The sequence below is a fragment of the Papaver somniferum genome, chromosome 9, assembly GCF_003573695.1.
Source record: "Papaver somniferum cultivar HN1 chromosome 9, ASM357369v1, whole genome shotgun sequence".
In the NCBI taxonomy this organism is placed as follows: Eukaryota; Viridiplantae; Streptophyta; class Magnoliopsida; order Ranunculales; family Papaveraceae; genus Papaver; species Papaver somniferum.
The window spans coordinates 9,150,406-9,169,980 of record NC_039366.1 but is presented as its reverse complement, the minus strand read 5'-3'; the positions used below and the strand labels follow the sequence as shown (position 1 = coordinate 9,169,980).

Sequence of the window (19,575 nt, the reverse complement as noted above, 5' to 3'; positions counted from 1 at the left end):
GTGTTTTATTGAGTTTTCATTCATGTGGGGGATTGTTGGAAAACGATTAATAAAAAAATGATTTTTAAGGTTTTAATAAAATTATAATTTATTGTTTTCTTTTGTGAATGAAAAACTTATTAGTCCCACATTGTGGAGTTTCCACGTTTTAATTGTTATAAGAGACTATATAAGCATTTTAGTCTCACATCGGGGAGTTTTTCTTCTTAAGTTGTATTTGTCAATTACATAAACAAATTCACTACTTTTGTAAAATCTATGGAGAAGGGGTTGCTCTATATTTTAGAGGGACCCCTAAGGGAAAATATTTTATATCATTTCTTAAGCGTTCGCGTTTTTCCTTAACGGTTTTTTCGGAGTTGCCAAGCTCAAGTTGAGCATCTACTACATATGCTAGTAGTAGGTATAGTAGGGTGTTTTATCCTGGAGATATCAATCCAATGAGGTCTATAGCATCACTCTTGAGTGTAGACGAGCACTAATGTCTTAAGGGCAACGTGTTGAACACGTGTCTCACTCTGTTTTTCCAAAGTTTTGCCTTGTTGTTGTTCCGCAGATTTGGGGAGCTCGTCCGTTTCATCAAATCGATCAGTTCCACTATAAAGGATATAAGTATCAATATCTTTTTCTTATTTTATTTTTTTCTTGTTTTTGGTTATTGCACCAAACAATCTTAAGACATTACAATTTGTAATAATCATGGATGTTAATTGTGAAGTGAAAAACAAAAAAACGAATTTTTGGTCAGCTGTAGAGTTTAGAATTTATCTCTTAACCTAAAAGGAATTTCGATGAACCCTTTTGACCTAATGTAGTAGACATCTTTATAGTTACCCACATAAAATTTCGGAATTTTTGGAGTTGTAAAAGTATTTTTTTGATATTTTAAAAAGCAGAAAAACGTTTCTGAGAAATTCTGACGAGCAGAAATTTGTTGTTAACTAAAGTAGTTTTTATGGGGTAACCATGAGTTTTTTGATATGGTGATTCAAATGAAGTTTGTATATCTAGATGTTATCTTCAGAACTCATATTTTATTTTCCGATTCGGAATTAAGGTTTGTGAGATGTGGTGTATTAGGTAATTGGGAAATTACCGTGTCCGTGGTCAAAGTGTAAACGAAGAAATTTGAAAGGGACATGGATACCAGGAGCCTGTGGATGAACACAAGTCTTCCAAAGCTGACAAAGGAGAGAACATCAAACAATTCTAAGCGTAGTCTTCAGAAGAAATGTATGTTTCGTAAAACTGAATCCGGCATTACTTTAATTAAAGGGTGATTGTTATGTTTGTAAAATTCCTGGCCCCGCGGAAGTAAATTGTAGACAACATAAAAACCTTAATAATAAGAAAGTTAATGCTAATTTAGTTGAAACAAACTAGAACAAGTTTAATAACCAATGTGAGAGACCAGTAGGTGGACTCTGGAGCCACCGAGAATCTTTATTGAAACAGAGACATGTTCACCTCCTATCAGAGGATAGGGGATGTCAAGAAACTCTTTTTGAGTAACTCATCTGCAACAGAGGTTGCATAAAAGGAAAAGGTCGAGCAGAAGCTCATATCTATAATATTCTCACATTGAATGAAGTTTTCATGTTCCGAGCATATGAAAGAATCTTGTATCTTGTTCTGTTATAGATGGCAAAAGATTTAAAAATTTAATTGAATCTGGAGAAATTTTTGTAACCAGGCATTGATTTTTTAAGCAAGAGTTATAGGACTTTGGGTCTATATAAGCTTAACGAAAACTGATGATGTGAACATAGTTGATTCTTGTGCTTTATTTGAGTGACTGATTTTTTACGTGGTAGACTTGGAACCGTAAACTTATAAGTCAATGCTTAACTGGCTAGCATAGGCTGCGTACCCAAATTTAGTTTGGATTTTGAGCAAAAAAGTGAAATCTGTGAATAATCAAAATATGCTATAAAACTTTTTAGCACAAATGTTCAGAGTAGTTTTAAACCTTTAGAATTAATTCAGTTAGGTCTATTTGACTTGAATTCAACCCAAAACTACTGTGGTAAAAGATGGTTTATAACTTCCGTAGATAATTGTACGAGGTATTATCTTGTATACGTGCTTAAGGGTGGTGCCTTAGAAACCTTAAGATTATTGCACCCAACACTCTATTCCAAGAGGGGACAACCTTGGGTTACAATTTCTCAATAATATAATCGACTCATTTGGTGACTAAACTATTTTCGTTTAGGTGAAGTCGACGAGTTTACAAGGGAAAATACGTACACATCGATTAGGGCATTTAGAGGACCGGCCATTGGGTAAACAAATGCAAAAGAATAGAAATATAAAACCACTAGATAATAACGAGGAATTTAAGTATTCTATATTAGGATGAATGAGTGATTAGGGTTATGTTCAGGTGTGATTAGTGTCTTTTGTGCTAATTGGCATGTACATTGATTTTTTTTTCATTTACCGTTTTGTGTCAAATTCTGATAATTTTTTATTCGGAAAATGGGTCATTTGTCCAAATATTTTTAAAACATGGTTCAAATGGACGAATAAAAATTAGTATCGGTGAAATGGACATTAAGAAAATAGAAGGATGAAACTAGATTCATTCTGACTAAAACTTAAAAAATAATAAGGATGAAACTGGATGCATCCTGATGTAAATTAAAAATAAGAAAAAATATTTGAAAATGGGTTGGATGAAATTGTTTACATCTTGACTATTTTTACATTTTTTTTCCATTTAAACAGTATCAAAATCTAAATGTTCTTTTCACTTAGGAATTGTTGACTTTGATCTTTTTAACCAATTTTGTGTTTTTTATTCAACCATCTGCCAATTTAAATTGAACACTCTCCGTTTTAGGAAAAATTACTATCATTTTTCTAATAAGACCTTTTTTTTTGTTAAAATGATAGTATCTCATTCAGTAACAGTGGTAGTATATCATATTATATTAAACTGACGTGTGAATGCAATTTTCACAAGCAATGATTTTGATTTAGCATAAAATTTTAACAAGTTGTCACCTTTTAACCGCGGATGAAAACACAAAATTGGTTAAAAAGACGAAAACCAACAATTTCTGGGAGAGAAAGACATCCAAATTTTGATATTGTTTAAATGAACGTGAATGTAAAAATAAATAGGATGTAAACAGTTTCATCCCACCCATTTTCAAATATTTTTTCTTATTTTTAATTTACATCAGGGTGCATCCAGTTTCATCCTCCTCTTTTTTAAGTCTAAACCAAGATGAATCCAATTTCATTCTTGCTATTTTTTTTTGTACATTTCACCGATACTAATTTTTACTCGTCCATTAAAACTATGTTTTAAAATATTTGAATAAATAAACCATTTTCCGTTTTAAAAAGTTACTATTATTTTTTTAATTTGACATATTTTTGATTAAAATGAAAAAAATGATAATATCTCCTTCAATAACAGAGATAGTATATCATATTATATTAAACTAACGTGTGAATCCAATTTTCACAAGCAATGATTTTGATTTAACATAAAATTTTAACACGTTGTCACCTTTTAACCGTGGATGAATTTGTTTTCACCAAAGTTTGATTCTTTGCTCAATTATATTGATTGAAATAGATTTATTATTGGGTATTACCAACATTAGATTCCATTGTTCCAACCTTATCAGCAAGCTACGTCCATTATCCATACGTCTTGATCCTAACATAAAAAGTCTAGAACCGTTTTGTTTCCTTACATCTGTAACGATTGAATAATAAATGATTTCCTGGGAAATTATTTTGGTTAGTTTTGATAAGCAATGGAACAGTTCATCGCTTACAATTCAAGTAAAGGTAATTTGACTTTGTAAAATAAGAAACACAAGCGTCGGCTAAATTACTTATACACGTTATCTCCCAATTTGCCTATATTCCCTGAGAACCTCCATTATCATGTATGTATGTATATTAAGATTAAGATCTTATCTCACTTATTTTGCTATAGTCATCTCCATAATTGAGGTAAATTATGTAAAGGTGATTACTCTTTCCTAGCATGTCATTGTTCTCCCAATTTACTTAACTAATAAGCGTGTATTGGATTATGATTTACATGGATATTTTACAATCCTAAAAACTCATTGGTATTCAATTAGGATATGTAAAGAATCATTAAATATCCATCGTATTCAATTATGATTGTTTTAAATTCCACCAATATTCTAGGTATTCAATTCATTTAAGATTTCTTAGGATAGTTAAGAGACATGATATATATGGATTCTTGTGGATATTTGTAGGCAAAATATGTATATTATTATCTCATATCTTTCTTAACCCAAACCACAAGAGTTTCATGGATTCTTATGGACAATTATTTTTTATCACAACATGCTATATTTTTCCCCATCACCACTACAAACCACCACCACCACCACCACACACCACCAACTGACACCATCACAACCACCATCATCGACCACCGCCGCCGGCACCAACCATCACCATCATCGCGACACACCAACCACCACCACCCAGTCCGCCACCGCCCACGTTGCCACCATCAACCATCAGCGCCATCCCCACACCACACCCCACCACACATACCAGCCACCACCGCCCATCACCACCTCCATCCATCACCTAAACTTTTTTTTCCCTTTAGGGAATCATGATGACCTTGGTTTTTTAAAATATATGACCTTGGTTTTTTCTTAGTCTAGGTCTTTCTCTTTCAGTGAAGCATGCACGGTAGTTGCTGATCGCTTGCTTGCTTAATGAAGTTCTGAAAAAGTTTGGAATCGCAGATTCTCCGGTAAGGCTCTATAGACATGGATCATCCCATTGATGCACAAGTCCACCAATTGTTGTTCGGTGACATTCAGATCATGGCAATCCAAGGCTTGAACCCTGAACCTCTTCACATATTCGTTCGGGTGTTCAGTGTTCTTCTGATTCATCCTTCCTAAGTCATAAAGAGTAATCTTCTCTGAGACGAAGAAGTATTTCCTCTAGAAGGCATTGACCATTTCTCCCCAACTTGTGATGCTTCCTGGTGCAATGTTATTGTACCATGTGTACGCTCGGCCCGTCAAAGATTTTGAAAATTCTTTCAAACAGACGACATGGTTGTGCTCATGTTCGTCTAGCGCTTCTAGGAACCGAGAGACATGTTCTCGAGCGTTCCCCGTTCCGTTGTAAAACGTGAATGTTGGAGAAGTGTAGACTTTTGGGAGAGGGATCTTTTGTGTAGCAGCAGCGTATGGAGGTTGATGACGGTGGACAGTTGGCGTAGTTCCTTTCCCACGGTCCTCCATGAAACCGACGGGATCCTTTGATGTCGGTTTCTCCGCAGATTTGTGGACTTCATCATCGTCGACTACATGGACTGGGAAAACTTCTGGATCGACGGTCGAAGCTGCTTCTTGGACTTTTCCTTTCTCCTGAGTTTTTTCTGACATCAAAATCTAACTACTCCTAAGACAATCCATTATAATTCCAGAATCATATATCTATAAAAATCTTGAAGATTCTTTAAAATAACATTATAAATCCACTAGATTTAGGTAAAACTAATATCTAATTTTATCTAGATAAATCCTGATCCAATACACCCCTTTAAACCAAGAAAAATAGAATTTTGGTTTCCACTTAAGTGACAAATTGATTTTACTCAAAGATTAATTTTCAAACAACCATTTTACTCCAACATTATCATAAATTGATCGGGAAAAAATATGGCAGAAACAAATATGGCAGAAATCCTTACTATTAAAATTAAACCTTAGGACCGTCAATCTTTAGTGTTCTTTCGCTTTCAGCTTCCTCCGGCATCTTGAGAAGAATGCTTACTAACCAGAAAATAATCATGCTGACATCTTTAATTATTTCACTTCGATGACTACGTGTAATTAGAATTAATGGTTTAACAACTACTAATATATATATGTACATATACACAGAGGGAGGATTTCCTCACACTTTTATTCTCAAACTATCTCACACTTTGAACGTTTATTTTTCTTGTACGTAATGAAACTAAAATGTCAAAAAATGGTTTAGAATAAACTCTTTTGTATACGCAAAAACCATGTTATGTTGTGTTTTATGCATGTTATGACGTGCTTTCTTGACTTGCTATGATGTAACTGTTGTGCCACTGTCCGGTTAGTCTAGCCCAGCACTACACACAAAACTATCGTGTTGGGCTGTGCTCGTACTGCCACAACCCAATTTACACCTCTAGAGTTCACTCTCCACCTTAGTATCCCATTTATAGCAGCATATGCCACAGGGAGGGATCCAAAAATGTACCTGGAATAAGGCTATTTCTTTCCTGTAGTAGGGGTACCGGCTACCAAAAGTCTTTAGATAGTAAAAAACTATAATCAAATAGATGCATGCCACTATAATCAAATATCAAATAAGGTACACATTTACCCATTTAGAGTTAAAAAAACATGAATGCCCTGAGTTCCTAATTGAGAATCACTCCACGGTCGTTAAGCTTAAATTAATGTCTACCAAAACCATACCAAACCACACGGGAATTAGAGTTTTATAGTGGTAAGTACTATACTACAAACTGTTCTAACTCTTGAGGGGTGATGGCGTGAGAGATTTGATTTCAAGGTATAACTTTTACATGGGCTTAACATGATATGGGCGATAATCTGTCCACTGCTGGGCTAGGGCTAACTCCTATGGGCTAGATTTGAGTGCTAGATTGGCCAAAAAATGTTGCAAATCAAAAAATAAGTGTTGGAGAAAAGTTAACAGTAATAGTGGATAGTTTTCTCTCCTAACAGCTGCTCGCCATCCAACTATCAGCGAGATCGAAACGTTGAATCGTTCGGCGCTCAAAAGGTGATCCGAACGCCGAATGGTTCGGCGATATATATTTTTTTTCGTAGAAAGAGAGAGAAAAAGAAGGAAATAAAGTGACGGAGAACGTGGTGAAAGAGGAAGAAATAGAGAGAGAAAAAAAGAGGGAGAGAGGAGAGAGGAAAAGAAGGAGAGATAAGAAAAAAAATGGGGAGCCAGATGAAATAATGGAGAGAGAAATATTAAATAATCAGTTTTTTTAAAAAATAAAAAATGTAACGATGTTTGGTTCGGCGTTGGACGCCGAATTGTTAGGCCTTTCGCGACTAGATTGGTCATTCCCATAGGGATTAAGAGATTGCCCAATCTGACGTGGATGGTCAATTTAGCAGCTAAATATCTAGTCCATAGGGGTTAGCCTAACACCTATATTTGTTGGGCTAACAATAAAAATGGGCCGAATCAAAAAAAAAATTCATGTATCGTTGAACCAAAATCATTTACTGTCTAATAATCTCTTAGCAATTACCTTTCATTCACATGTTAGTTGTTACCATCTGTACTTTGTTCGACCAGTACTAGAACAGTTCATCGCTTATATAATTGAAGTAAAGCTAATTTGACTTTCATAAACGTATCTCACATATACACTATGCTGTGGTCACCAGACTCGCCACCCGTTTTTGTTTTTCGGATATATTCATTTGACTTGCGCAAATTATTGAATTAAGTTGATTATGATATCTGTTATGGTCCATGTAACACTATTTAAGATAATATAAGGCATAATCAATCCCCAAATGCTATGTACCTTGAAACTGTGATGGCAACGGATATTTTATTAGCCGAATACAGATCCTTAATTTGACAAATTTTATCAGCAATTCAATCAGCGCCGAAATAGTGACCTTTGCAATTTCACACTTAGGAAAATTTAGTGTTTGATGTGTCGTTGGTTTTTCAACCTCCTTCGATTCATTCAAACATATAGGAAATTGTTCTCCACTTAGAGTCACAAATTTATTTTACTCGAAAACTAAGATTCAAAAAACCGTCTTACACGCATTGAATGATGTTCAAGCTTTCTTTAGTACCATTCTTCTATATTCAGTTTCCTCCAGCTTCTCACGATACTGCTCATTAAACTGTAAATAATCATACCGACTATCTTCCTGTCATGTACCTATACCTACTGTGGGAGAAGAGGTGGCGCATATCATGTTCTATGTTGGTTGTTAGTAAATGTAGTTAGAGAGTTAATTAGCTTAATCAGGGATTAGTTGTTAGTTAATGTGGTTGTAATAGATGGTCGAGTTGTGACCACCTGGAGGGTGTTTAGCCGTTAAATCTAGGGTAGTATTGAGTGAAGCTTTATAAACCCAGGAGTCTGTAAGAGAGGATCAACTAAGAAATTAATCAAAACCTAAATCGTCTCAATCGATTAAACCGTGTTCAAAATCAGGAGGCTTGATCCGTGAGGATCTTGACGTTACCGTTATCTGTAATTAACCTATTCTTGTTGTGAATCAGTACCAGGTTCATGACACTTCCATTCACCAATTTCTATCTTCACGACCTATATTCTTTAACGTGTCACTTCTCCGTCGAAACAAAATGCCACTTCTGTTGAGGTGCCGTGTGGGAGAGTTGGTTTTAACGATGCATATAAGTTACGAAATATTTACATGAAACAACTAAAGATTTAAATTGTATGAAAATGAGTTTGCTAGTTAGGTGATTTTTTTGCCCAAAAAACAAACACACGAAAAAACAACAACAGCAAAATAGGGCTTCGAATTCATTTAGGATGTGCTATGGTAGCCAAAACAAGCTGATTTCTAAGCCGGTATTGATTATGAGAATCAGCTAAGTAAGTGGGCTCACTAACGCAAAATTATGGACACCCGGCCAATTTCCTTCGAGAACTAAAGTATATAACGCATTCATGAAGATGCCATGGGTTCACGATCTTTGATTGGAAAAATCCAAATGACAAATATGCTGGTTGAACTAATTAGTAGGTGCTATTGGATTTTGTCATCTCTTTAATTTTAAGAAACTCATTGGCCGTCAAAAAAATGTTTCTTTTTCATGCATGATATTGATAATTTCATGTGGCGTCTGTTCTTGTTGGCATAGTTTGATTTTAGGTGTGTGATTGGAACCTCAATTGTTGAGAAATAAACCAAGATACTATGAAGAAGATAGGAGGGATCAACAATGTGTGTTGATACAGTATGAAGAAAGTGGTATGGATCAACAGTGTGTTGATCCAGTATAGTATGAATCAACTGGGACAGTTGACATGAAGCGGATGGATCAACAAGAGTTGTTGATCCATGGTACGGTATTTAGAAGTTTACTTGGGTTGCAAGTATTACTGGTTTTAAGAGTTTGTTTACGTGAGAATTATCTAGAAGTTTCTTTCTTAGAGTTTGATTATGTTAGGAAAGTCTTTTTACTTGAGAATCAAGTTTGTTAATCATATAAATAAGCTGTTGAGCCATGAGTCGTAACACATCAATTAAGAGAAGTTTGTTTAACTTTTAGTTTGTGTGTGTTTTCATTAAGTCTTTGATACCAGATTTTCTACATCTGATATCAGAGCACTGGTATCAGGTTCTAGGACTGTGGGTATGAGAAGTTAAGTTGAAGAAGATGACAAGTTTAAGTTCAATCAAGGTGCCGGTGTTTGAAGGTAAAAACTTTGAACACTGGAGGTTGCAAATGGAGAATATATTCATATTCCAAGAGGTTTGGGATATTATGAAGGATGGTTATGTAGAACCAGCACAAGGAGTTGTACTTGAAGGAGATGTGCAAATTCAATTAACTGAAAACAGAAAGAAGAATTATAAAGCTACATATATTCTTCATCAGGGTATTCATGAATCTCTCATGGACAAAGTTATCTATATCAAGCAAGTTAAAGCAACATAAGATGGTTTGGTTAGCTATTACACAGGGTCTGACAAGGTCAAGAAGGTTAGATTGCAAACCCTAAAGAGAAAGTATGAATTATTGCAGATGGAAAGTACTGAAACAATATAAGATTTTTTCTCAAAGACTTTGAATCTTGTCAATGAGATGAAGGCTAATAGTGATACTGTAGAAGATTCAACAGTTGTTGAAAAGATATTAAGAAGCTTACCAGAGAAATTTGAATCAAAGGTGACTGCTAAAGAGGAATGCAGCACAGTTGCAACCATGACTCTTAATGAGTTATTGGGTTCTTTACAAGCCTATGAACAAAGATTGTTAGAGAAGACATTTTCTGCAAAACAAGTTGAAGAAGCACTTCAAAGTCAAGTTAGCTGGAGAAGCAACCAAGGAAAACCTAATGCTGGAAGGTTTCAAGGAAGATATAACAATGGAGGAAGATTTAATACTGGAGGTTATCAAGGAAGAAAACATGTTGATAGATCAAAAATTCCGTGTTTCAACTGTGGAGATTATGGGCATTTTGCTACAGAGCGTCCAATACCTAGAAAGACTTCTGAAAATAATTATAAATCAAATTTCAAAGAAAATATTGTTGAAAGTCAAGAAGAAGAGGAAGAAGAAGAGCAGAAGGATGAAAATATGTTATTAGCATATCATACAGCAGAAGAACAATCCCAACTGAAGTGGTATCTGGATATAGGTTTCAGCAATCATATGTATGGAAGAAAAGATTTATTTGACAGACTAGATGAGTCTGTAAGATCCACAGTGAAGTTTGGTAACAGTTTAACAATTCCAGTTATGGCAAAAGGAAGAATTGGAATTATTCTTAAGAATGGTTCAAAAGCATATTTCATGGATGTGTTATATGTACCAGGATTACACCGAAACTTGCTGAGTATGGGCCAATTATCTGAAAGAGGATACTCTATGAATATTTATAATGGTTTGTGTTTCATCAGATATAGAAGAAGAAGATTGATTGTTAAAGTACAGATGACCAAAAACAGATTATTTCCTTTGAATATTCAGCATCAAAAGGAAAACTGTTATAGTACTAGTGTACATAATGATACTTGGTTATGGTATAAGATGATGTGACATGTAAACTTTAACAGTTTACAAACTTTAGCAAAGAAGGAGATGATGTCAGGATTACCTTTTATTCAAATTCCAGAATCAAGATGTGAAAACTGTATCTTTGGCAAGCAGCAGAGAGATCCATTTCCAGTTAACAAAGCAAGAAGAACTGAACAACAGTTGGAGATCATTCATAGTGAATTGTGTGGTCCTATAGAAGTTATATAACATGGAGGTAATAACTATTTCTTAACTTTCATTGATGACTTTAGTAGGAAAGCATGAGTATATTTACTTAAACAAAAGAGTGATGCTTTTAGAAGTTTCAAAGCTTATGCTGAGAAACAAATTGGTAAAAACATCAAGATATTAAGAACTGATAGAGGAACAAAATATATTGTTGTTGATAGTTTCATGGAAGAACATGGATTCTACATCAGTTATCAGCAAGATATACACCTCAACAGAATGATGTAGCAGAGAGAAAGAACAGAACTATAATGGAGATGACAAGAACTATAAGAAGAACAAAAGGTTTACCAAAAAATTTCTGGGGTTATGCAGTTGATACATCAGTGTATCTACTTAACAGATGTCCTACAAATAGTTTGAATAACAAGACACTATAAGAAGCATGGAGAGGAGTAAGACCAAGTGTAAGACATCTGAAAATTTTTGGGTGCATTGCATATGCACATGTGCCAAAAGTGTAGACAACATAAAACCTTAATAAGTTGAAAGTTAATGCTAATTTAGTTGAAACAAATTAAAACGAGTTCATTGACATGATGTGGGAAGTTATTTTAATAACCAATGTGAGAGAGACTGGTGGGTGGACTCTGGAGCCACTAAGTATGTTTGTTGAAACAGAGACCTGTTCACCTCTTATCAGAGGATAAGGGATGTCGAGAAACTCGATATGAGTAACTCATCTGCGACAGAGGTTGCATAAAAGGGAAAGGTCGAACATAAGCTCATATCTGTAATATTCTCACACTGAATGAAGTTTTCATGTTCCGAGCATATGAAAGAATCTTGTATCTTGTTCTCTTGAAGATGGTAAAAGATTGAAGATCTTAATTAAATGTGGAAAACTTGTTATAACTAAGGGCAACGATTTTTTAGGAAACATTTATAGGACTTAGGGTCTATATAAGCTTAAAGGAAAATCTGATTAAGTGAACATAATTGATTCTTGTGTTTTCTTTTGTATGTCTTTGAATGTTTTGCATGGTAGACTTGGAACCATAAAATTACAAGTCAATGCATAAACTGCCTATCATAGGCTGCGTACCCAAATTTAGTTTGGATCTTGAATACAAAAGTAAAATGAATATGATATAAAATCTTTTAGCACAAATGTTCAGAGTAATTCTAAGCCCTTAGAATTGATTCAGTTAGGCATAGTTGACATGAGTTTAACCCAAAACCTCTTTGGTAAAATATGGTTTATAACTTTCGTGGATGATTGTACGAGGTACTATCTTGTATACTTTCTTAGGGATAAGGATGATGCCTTAGAAGCCTTAATATGTATAAACTTGAAGTTGAAAAACGATTATAAGCCTTGAACATGACAACTATATCCTTAAGAAGATGATAATTGCCATGTTGATTAGTTCAGGATTTTCTGCGGCCTTATGGGGGGAGGCAGTCCTCTTAACTAGTATATCATGAATAGAGTATCCTTTTAAGGATCAGATGAAACTCCATATGATTTATGGAAAGATATACAACCTTCTTATGCATACGTCAAAGTGCGGGGGTGTTTGACTAAGATTGTCATTCCTCTTCCTAAATTTTTTAATTGTGTGTTCATATAGGGTATGCTGAGTATACTTCTACATATAGATTTTTGGTTGGGTGTTCTGATTTTCAGACTTTGGTGTGATTTTTATGACTTTGTTGTGAGTATTATTACATAATCTAGGGATGCTGAGTTCTTTGAACATGTTTATTCTTAAACCTGTACCTCATTAGAGATGTGTTGTTGATCCCCTAGATTTATTTTCAACTAGTCAAAATTTACCTTCAAAGGAAGATGAAGTAGAGTTTATCCTAGGAGAAGTAAAAGGATTAGAACTGAGACTTCTTATGGACATGACTTCATAATATGCCTAACTTAGTATGAGTTCCAGACTCGTAAATAAGCCATAACATTTATGGAAACCCCATTATGGTAAGAAGCTTCATTTAGTGAAATGGACTCAGTCCGTCAAAACCAGACTTGGGAGCTTGCTAGTTTACCTCCAGGGAGTAAGACCATAAGATGTAAATGAGTCTTTAAGAAGAAACGTAGGGTAGATGGAACTGTGGAAAATTATGAGGCTAGGTGGATAGCTAAAGGCTATAAACTAAAAGAAAGTGTAAATTTGATTGATTATTATTCACTTGTGACGAGAATTACTTCCGTTGAGATGCTAATTGCTATTGCTGCCATAAAGAACTTAGAAATACATCATATGGATGTTAAGACAGCTTTTCTAAAACCGTGAATTAGATAAAGAAATTTGCATAGACCAACCTGAGGACTTTGTAGTGAAAGGTTATGAAGACAAAGTTTGTAAGTTGAAAAAATCTTTGTATGGTTTATAAAATAAGCACGTAAACAGTGACATAGAAAATTTGATCATGTGATAATATGTAGTGGATTTAATTTAATGAATCTGACAAGTATTACAAGTCACTTGTTAAGGATGCCTGTGTGATTATATGCTTGTATATTGATGATATGCTTTTACTTTATACAAACATAGATGTGATTAATTCCACTAAAAACATGCACTGAATGAGAACGTTGACTTGAAAGACTTAGGCCCTTTTGATGTAATATTAGGGATGAGGATTAGAAGATAATAAACTTTTATAGTCTTAGTCATTCTCATTATGTTGAATTGTGCTTAAGATATACAATCAGTCTGATTGTAGGCCTTCTTGTACTCCGTACGATTATTCTTGTAGACTCAAGAAAAATAAGGGTAGTGGAGTATCTTAACTTGAATACTCAAGAGTTATAGGATGTCTGATGAATTTAATGAACTGTAATAGTCCAGACATTGACTATATTGTGAGTAAGTTATGTAGATATAATTGTAGTCCAGAGCAAGAGCATTCAGATGCACCGAGTAGAGTATTATGGTACCTAAAATACTCTATTACCTTTTATTTTATTTATGAAAGGTATCTTGCTGTCCTTGAGGGACTTTATGATGCAAACTGGATAGTTGACTCAGAGGAGTCTAAGTCTACGAGTGGATATATTTTCACTCTAGCAGGAGGGTTTGTTTTTGGAAGATTTCCAAACAGACATATATTTCTCAATTCATTATGGAATCTGAGAGTATTGCGTTAGATAAAGCACGAGAAGGGGCCGAGTGCCTAAGATGCTTTTTAGAAGACATTCCTCTCTGGCATAGGCCTGTGCCAGCTATATCTATATATTGTGTTGGCCAAGCTGTAATAGCTAAAGCTAAAGATAACTAATCTCAATCGGCGTTATTTCCATTGATTGGATAAAGTCCAAGGAGAATATCGCGCAACCTTTGACGATAGGTTTATCCAAAGAGATAGTTAGAAATGCATCGAGGGGGATGGGGCTTAAGCTCATAAATTAAACTTGCCATGAAGGATACTCAACCTTGCTGGCTGGAGATCCCAAGATCAAGGTTTCGAATGAGACAACTAATTTGTGGTGGATAAAAGGTAAACACTATCAGATAATTTCATTCTATGTCCCTTCCCTATGGTGTAGACGTGATAGTGTGACTGCATGTGAAGGATGACTTTTAAGAAGTCTTAATGAGTTCTATAGTTTCAATTTAAGATTGAAGTGGGGTGTAGCAGTAATACTCTTTATGGAAACTCACCTATCTGAATGAGGAAGTGAGGACGCTTCCTATGAGAATATGGCCTTTGATTCTCTAGAGCATTCTGATAAACATGATATGTCCAGGGCCAAATTGGACAAAACAACACGAGCTTGGCAGCACCCTTGGAGATATCATCCTTGGTTGTTATCGCAACTTACATTAAACGCTAGCAGTTCAAGACATAATTCACTGTCTCTAGAAAGTAATTCTGGTGATATCTCACTAAGCAAAGGTTCAAGACCTCATGGACACCTCTGCCTAAAATGGTATTTCCTGCGCTTTTTATGTGATTTTCGTTTTGATGGTTTTGGTATTACTGGAACTTAGGACCTAAGGGTCACTAAAGATTCACTAGTTCATGCTTTTTCACTTTGGTGAAAGGAACCTTTAGTCTCACTTGTGAGGAACTAAAGATGAAAGCTCTCTATACCATATGTTTTTTGCAATCCATAGTATGACCATGGGGTCAACACACTTTTTGTGTGGATGAGAGGACGTAGAAAATGACTAGTATGATTTCAACACTTGCACGATCCGTCTGTCTGTTCAGTCCATTCGGTTCGTGAGATTGGGATGTTGATTTACCAAGATCTATCTGTGTTTTCATGTTTTATTAAGGTTTTCATTCATGTGGGGGATTGTTGGAAACAATTTTTATTAATAATTATTTTAAGGTTTTAAACTAGATAAAATTAATTTATTGTTTTCTTTGTGAATGAAACTTATTAGTCCCACATTGTGGAGTTTTCGTTTTTTAGTAGTTATAAGAGATTATATAAACCTTTTAGTCCCACATCGGAGAGTTCCTCTTCTTAAGTTGTATTTGTCAATTATATAAACAAATTTACTACTTTTGTAAAATCTATGGGAAAGAGGTTGCTCTATATTTTAGAGGACCCCTAAAGGGAAAATATTTTATAGCGTTTCTTAAGCGTTCGCGATTTTCCTTAACGGTTTTTTTTGGAGTTGCCAAGCTCAAGTTTGAGCATCTACTACATATGCTAGTAGTAGGTGTAGTAGGGTGTTTTATCCTGGAGATATCCGTCCTGTGAGGGCTATAGCATCACTCTTGAGTGTATCCGGACGCTAATGTCTTAAGGGCAACGTGTTGAACACATGACTCACTTTGTTTTTCCAAAGTTTTGCCTTGTTGATGTTGCGGGTATTTGGGGAGCTCGTCTGTTTCATCAAATCGACCACTTCCACTATAAAGGAGCCAAGTATCAATAACTTTTGCTTATTTGATTTTTACTTGTTTTTGATTATTGTACCCAACAGTGCTTCACCAAAATCCAAACATTAGTACAACCTTAGGTCCTTAGCTAACTTTTCTTGCTTATAATGGAAGAAAAGTGAATTTGTGTTATTCAAACGTCATAATCTTTAAGAAAATTCTCTAAGAAGTCGTTTAGACGGAGACATTCCTAGTCATTATCACATTTCCGATCCCCAGCTCCAGGATATTTTGTTCGCCAAAAGTATCACAAAAACATTTAAGTATCACAAAGAGAGTTGACAAAGTAGCGAAAACAGTTGTGGGAGACTAAATGCATACCAATCCTAAGTGACATTCAACCATTGGTTATACATGATTTTCTTACAGGACCTAGCATTTCCGAAATGTTACTTTTAGATGGCTCCGTAACTTAGATTGGGTCGTCTAAATGCGTTTCACTTAGGAAGTTTGGCAATTCATTCGCCCCAGGTCTGGATAGTCAATGGACTCAATACGTCAGCAATTGAAGATCTGGCCTAACTACAAAAAGCAAGGTGTGTGGTCAATTTTGTTGGAAAATTGGATACCGGAGGATGAAATTAAGAGAGCAGGAAAGAATGTTTTATCATTGAATTCAAGGTCTTGCGATTCTTTTCATTAAATATTTTTGACCCTTCTCAAATAGTTATAATATTTTGAACTTTCCAAATAATTGGCCAGTAATAGCTTCGCCAACATAGCTTCAAAAATTGGTCTATTCCACTGCAGTTTCGTTCGATGAGCTTTTTAGCAGAAAAACTGACGAGAGGATGATAGAGTAAGGTTCTGTCCTACTTATGCAAGCATACGGCCAGTGTTTATCGCATGGATTGAGGGTGGTTTGAAGTACCGGTCGGCGGTAGTAGACTTTGAAAAAATTATGAAACCACTCATGAGGGCCGCTGGTACTGATGATACGATGCCGGGAGTTGAACCCAGAAAAATGCAAAAATAAAAAGTTCCATTGCCGGGATTTGAACCCGGGTCGCCTGGGTGAAAGCCAGGTATCCTAACCGGGCTGGACTACAATGGATTGTTGACAGCAAAGCATTAAAATCACCTATCGATGTTACTATCATTAAACTTGTAAAATCTCCAAGGATAAGTTCGGGTTTCAAAGTACAAATGGGATTAAAAAGTGGGGATATTTTGAGGTCACATAAAAGTGAGCAGAGTTACGATTAGGTCACCAAATTTTTTTAATTAGAGTTTGGTCACTCACTGTCGTCGACTACCTTGAGAGTTAAAAAATCTGTTAACGTGTGAATGACTAACTAAAATTTGGATTTCAGATTATTTATTAACTTTGCCATTTAAATTTTAAATTCGATTTTCCCTATCTCCAATCCCCACTTTCGATATTTCCTATCCACATAAACTCGTATCCCCAGTATTCATATGAACCACCCGTATATATTTTCAAATTTTCTAAATACCATATGTTTGACATGTTATTTGTACCCAACAAAAAAGAAAAAAACCCAAGTTACAACATTACTTTTTTGCTTCAGAAAAAAAATAAATAAATCACTTTTTGCTCTCCATCTCCATCACCGGCCACTACTTCTCCACAATGCACCACCACCTTTCAGTGATATTATCATAATTTTGCTTCATGTTTTTGGCTCTGTCTCTAAAGATGCCTAAGATATCAAGGAATGTTATAGCAAAATCAATTCTCAAAACGAAATCAAAGCTAAACCTAATTGTAAATATATTTTTTTTGATGTATGATTGTGTGTAGAAATTTATGTTTAAATTCAATTTTGTTGGTACTGTTATGGTGAAGAAAAAATCGTTCACCTTCGGTCGACTTTACATTGATTAACTCTATTTTGAACGACTTCTTTAAATTTTTAGATGAACTAATCGTTCACTATAGCGGATTATAGATGATGTGCAGTATCCATGAAGAGAGTTATTAGTACCGGTATAGAAATAGGTAGAGTTTCTAAGTGCTGTAGAAGCTGGATACTGATTGTTTGATAGCTAGTATAGTGAGCAACTCTAGGATCGTGCTTAGTGACTAGCTGTTTATATTATATAGTGAACAAGTATCCTGAACTGTAAACATGGTAAAAAGTTTGTTTACTCGTTGTTTTCCTTCTTGTCAAATGAAGACCGCACGATTGAGGTTTGTTGGCGCAATGGGAAAATGTAATGGGTTTATGAAAACGATTTAGGAGAAGAGGTTGGTTAATTTGAAAAGTGAGGCTTTGATTATCCAGGGATTTGGTGTAGCAACTTTGGCATACACTCGTTTCTTTATTACAAAGCTCTTTGGCTCTTTCTACTAGCTCTCACTCTACTGCTTGTTTACTCACTCGAGTTTGGATGGTTTGCAAATGAACCATCGTTGCCTATTTATAGGCTTTTTACAGCGATTACTTACCTCTCTAAATAGTTCTATCTAGACTCTTCTTTACATTCTCGACTCTTCTTTACACTCTCAATTGACCGACATTACAAGTTCTAGAGAAAGAATTCTCTAGATAATACGTGATGGAAAAGAAAGCCTAGAAGACTCTCTAGACTGTACTGGGCCTTACTTAGTGTAGATAGTTATTGGGCTTTACTTAGTCCATGAGACTAAGCCGTACACTCTCCAAGATTATTCTAGAGTAATCACAAATTAACTTATATTTTTAGCACTCCCTCTTAATTTGTGATGTTAAACTTTTCTATAAAATTATTGAACTTGTCTATCGTGACTGCTTTTGTGAAAATGTCCGCATTTTGTTCTTGTGTCAGACAGAATTGGAGCTCGATTTCTTTATTTTCCACTAAGTCTCTGATGAAATGGTGTCGTAGCTCTATGGGCTTCGTCCTTCCGTGGAACACTGGATTTTTTGTCATTGCAATTGTAGACATGTTGTCACAGTAGGTAGTTGTCGGCTGCTTTTGCCTTTGTTGTAGGTCGGTCATTATTCTTCTCAACCATACTGCTTCACATGTTGTACTTGTTGATGCTATGTACTCTGCTTCGGCTGACGATAGTGCCACCGTACTTTGTTTTTTAGAACTCCAGGATATAACTTTTGTTCCCATACAGAAAACATAGCCTGATGTGCTCTTTCGGTCTTCAATAGAACCTCCCCAATCGCTATCTGTGAAGCCAATTAAATCATTGTCTTTTTCTCTTGTATACTTAATGCCGAAATTCTTTGTTCCCTTAATATACCGAAGAATTCTCTTTGCGGCTGCATAGTGTAACTTGCTTGGATCGATCATATACCGAGAAACAATGCTGGTTGCATTGACGATGTTTGACCTTGTATTTGTTGAGTAGATCAGTGAGCCGACTAGACTTCTGAATAAGGTTGGATCGACCTTTGTCACTCCATCATTTTTTACCAACTTTTCATTAGTACCCATTGGAGTTGCAATTGGTTTGCAATCCATCATGTTTTTTACCCATACAAAAAACCCCAAACTGGTTTTCCAAAAAAATCTACATTCGGTAGTTATGTAGAGTTATTTACCCCCGAATGGCCCCAAAAACGAATTCCTCAAAAATTTCAAAACTCAGTATTCTTATCCTTTACAATCGATAATAGTTTAACATTATTTGACTGTCGAATATAACAGTGGCCTCAAAATAAAATTTCCGAAAACTTGAAAATCAGATGTTTATCGATTAAAGTTATC

The 19,575-nt window shown here is 35.2% G+C and overlaps 1 protein-coding gene and 1 non-coding gene across 2 annotated transcripts; one reads left to right on the top strand and one right to left on the bottom strand.

Annotated features, from left to right (window-relative positions):
* Positions 1-9,867: 9,867 nt before the first annotated feature.
* LOC113311323 lies at positions 9,868-11,031 on the top strand. The gene is made up of 3 exons (XM_026560161.1): positions 9,868-10,174; positions 10,328-10,669; positions 10,856-11,031. The coding sequence occupies exons 1-3, from the start codon at positions 9,868-9,870 to the stop codon at positions 11,029-11,031; spliced, it is 825 nt and encodes a 274-aa protein (XP_026415946.1).
* Positions 11,032-16,886: 5,855 nt separating this feature from the next.
* On the bottom strand, positions 16,887-16,960 carry TRNAE-UUC. Its single transcript has one exon. It is a non-coding gene; the product is annotated as a tRNA-Glu (tRNA).
* Positions 16,961-19,575: the final 2,615 nt, after the last annotated feature.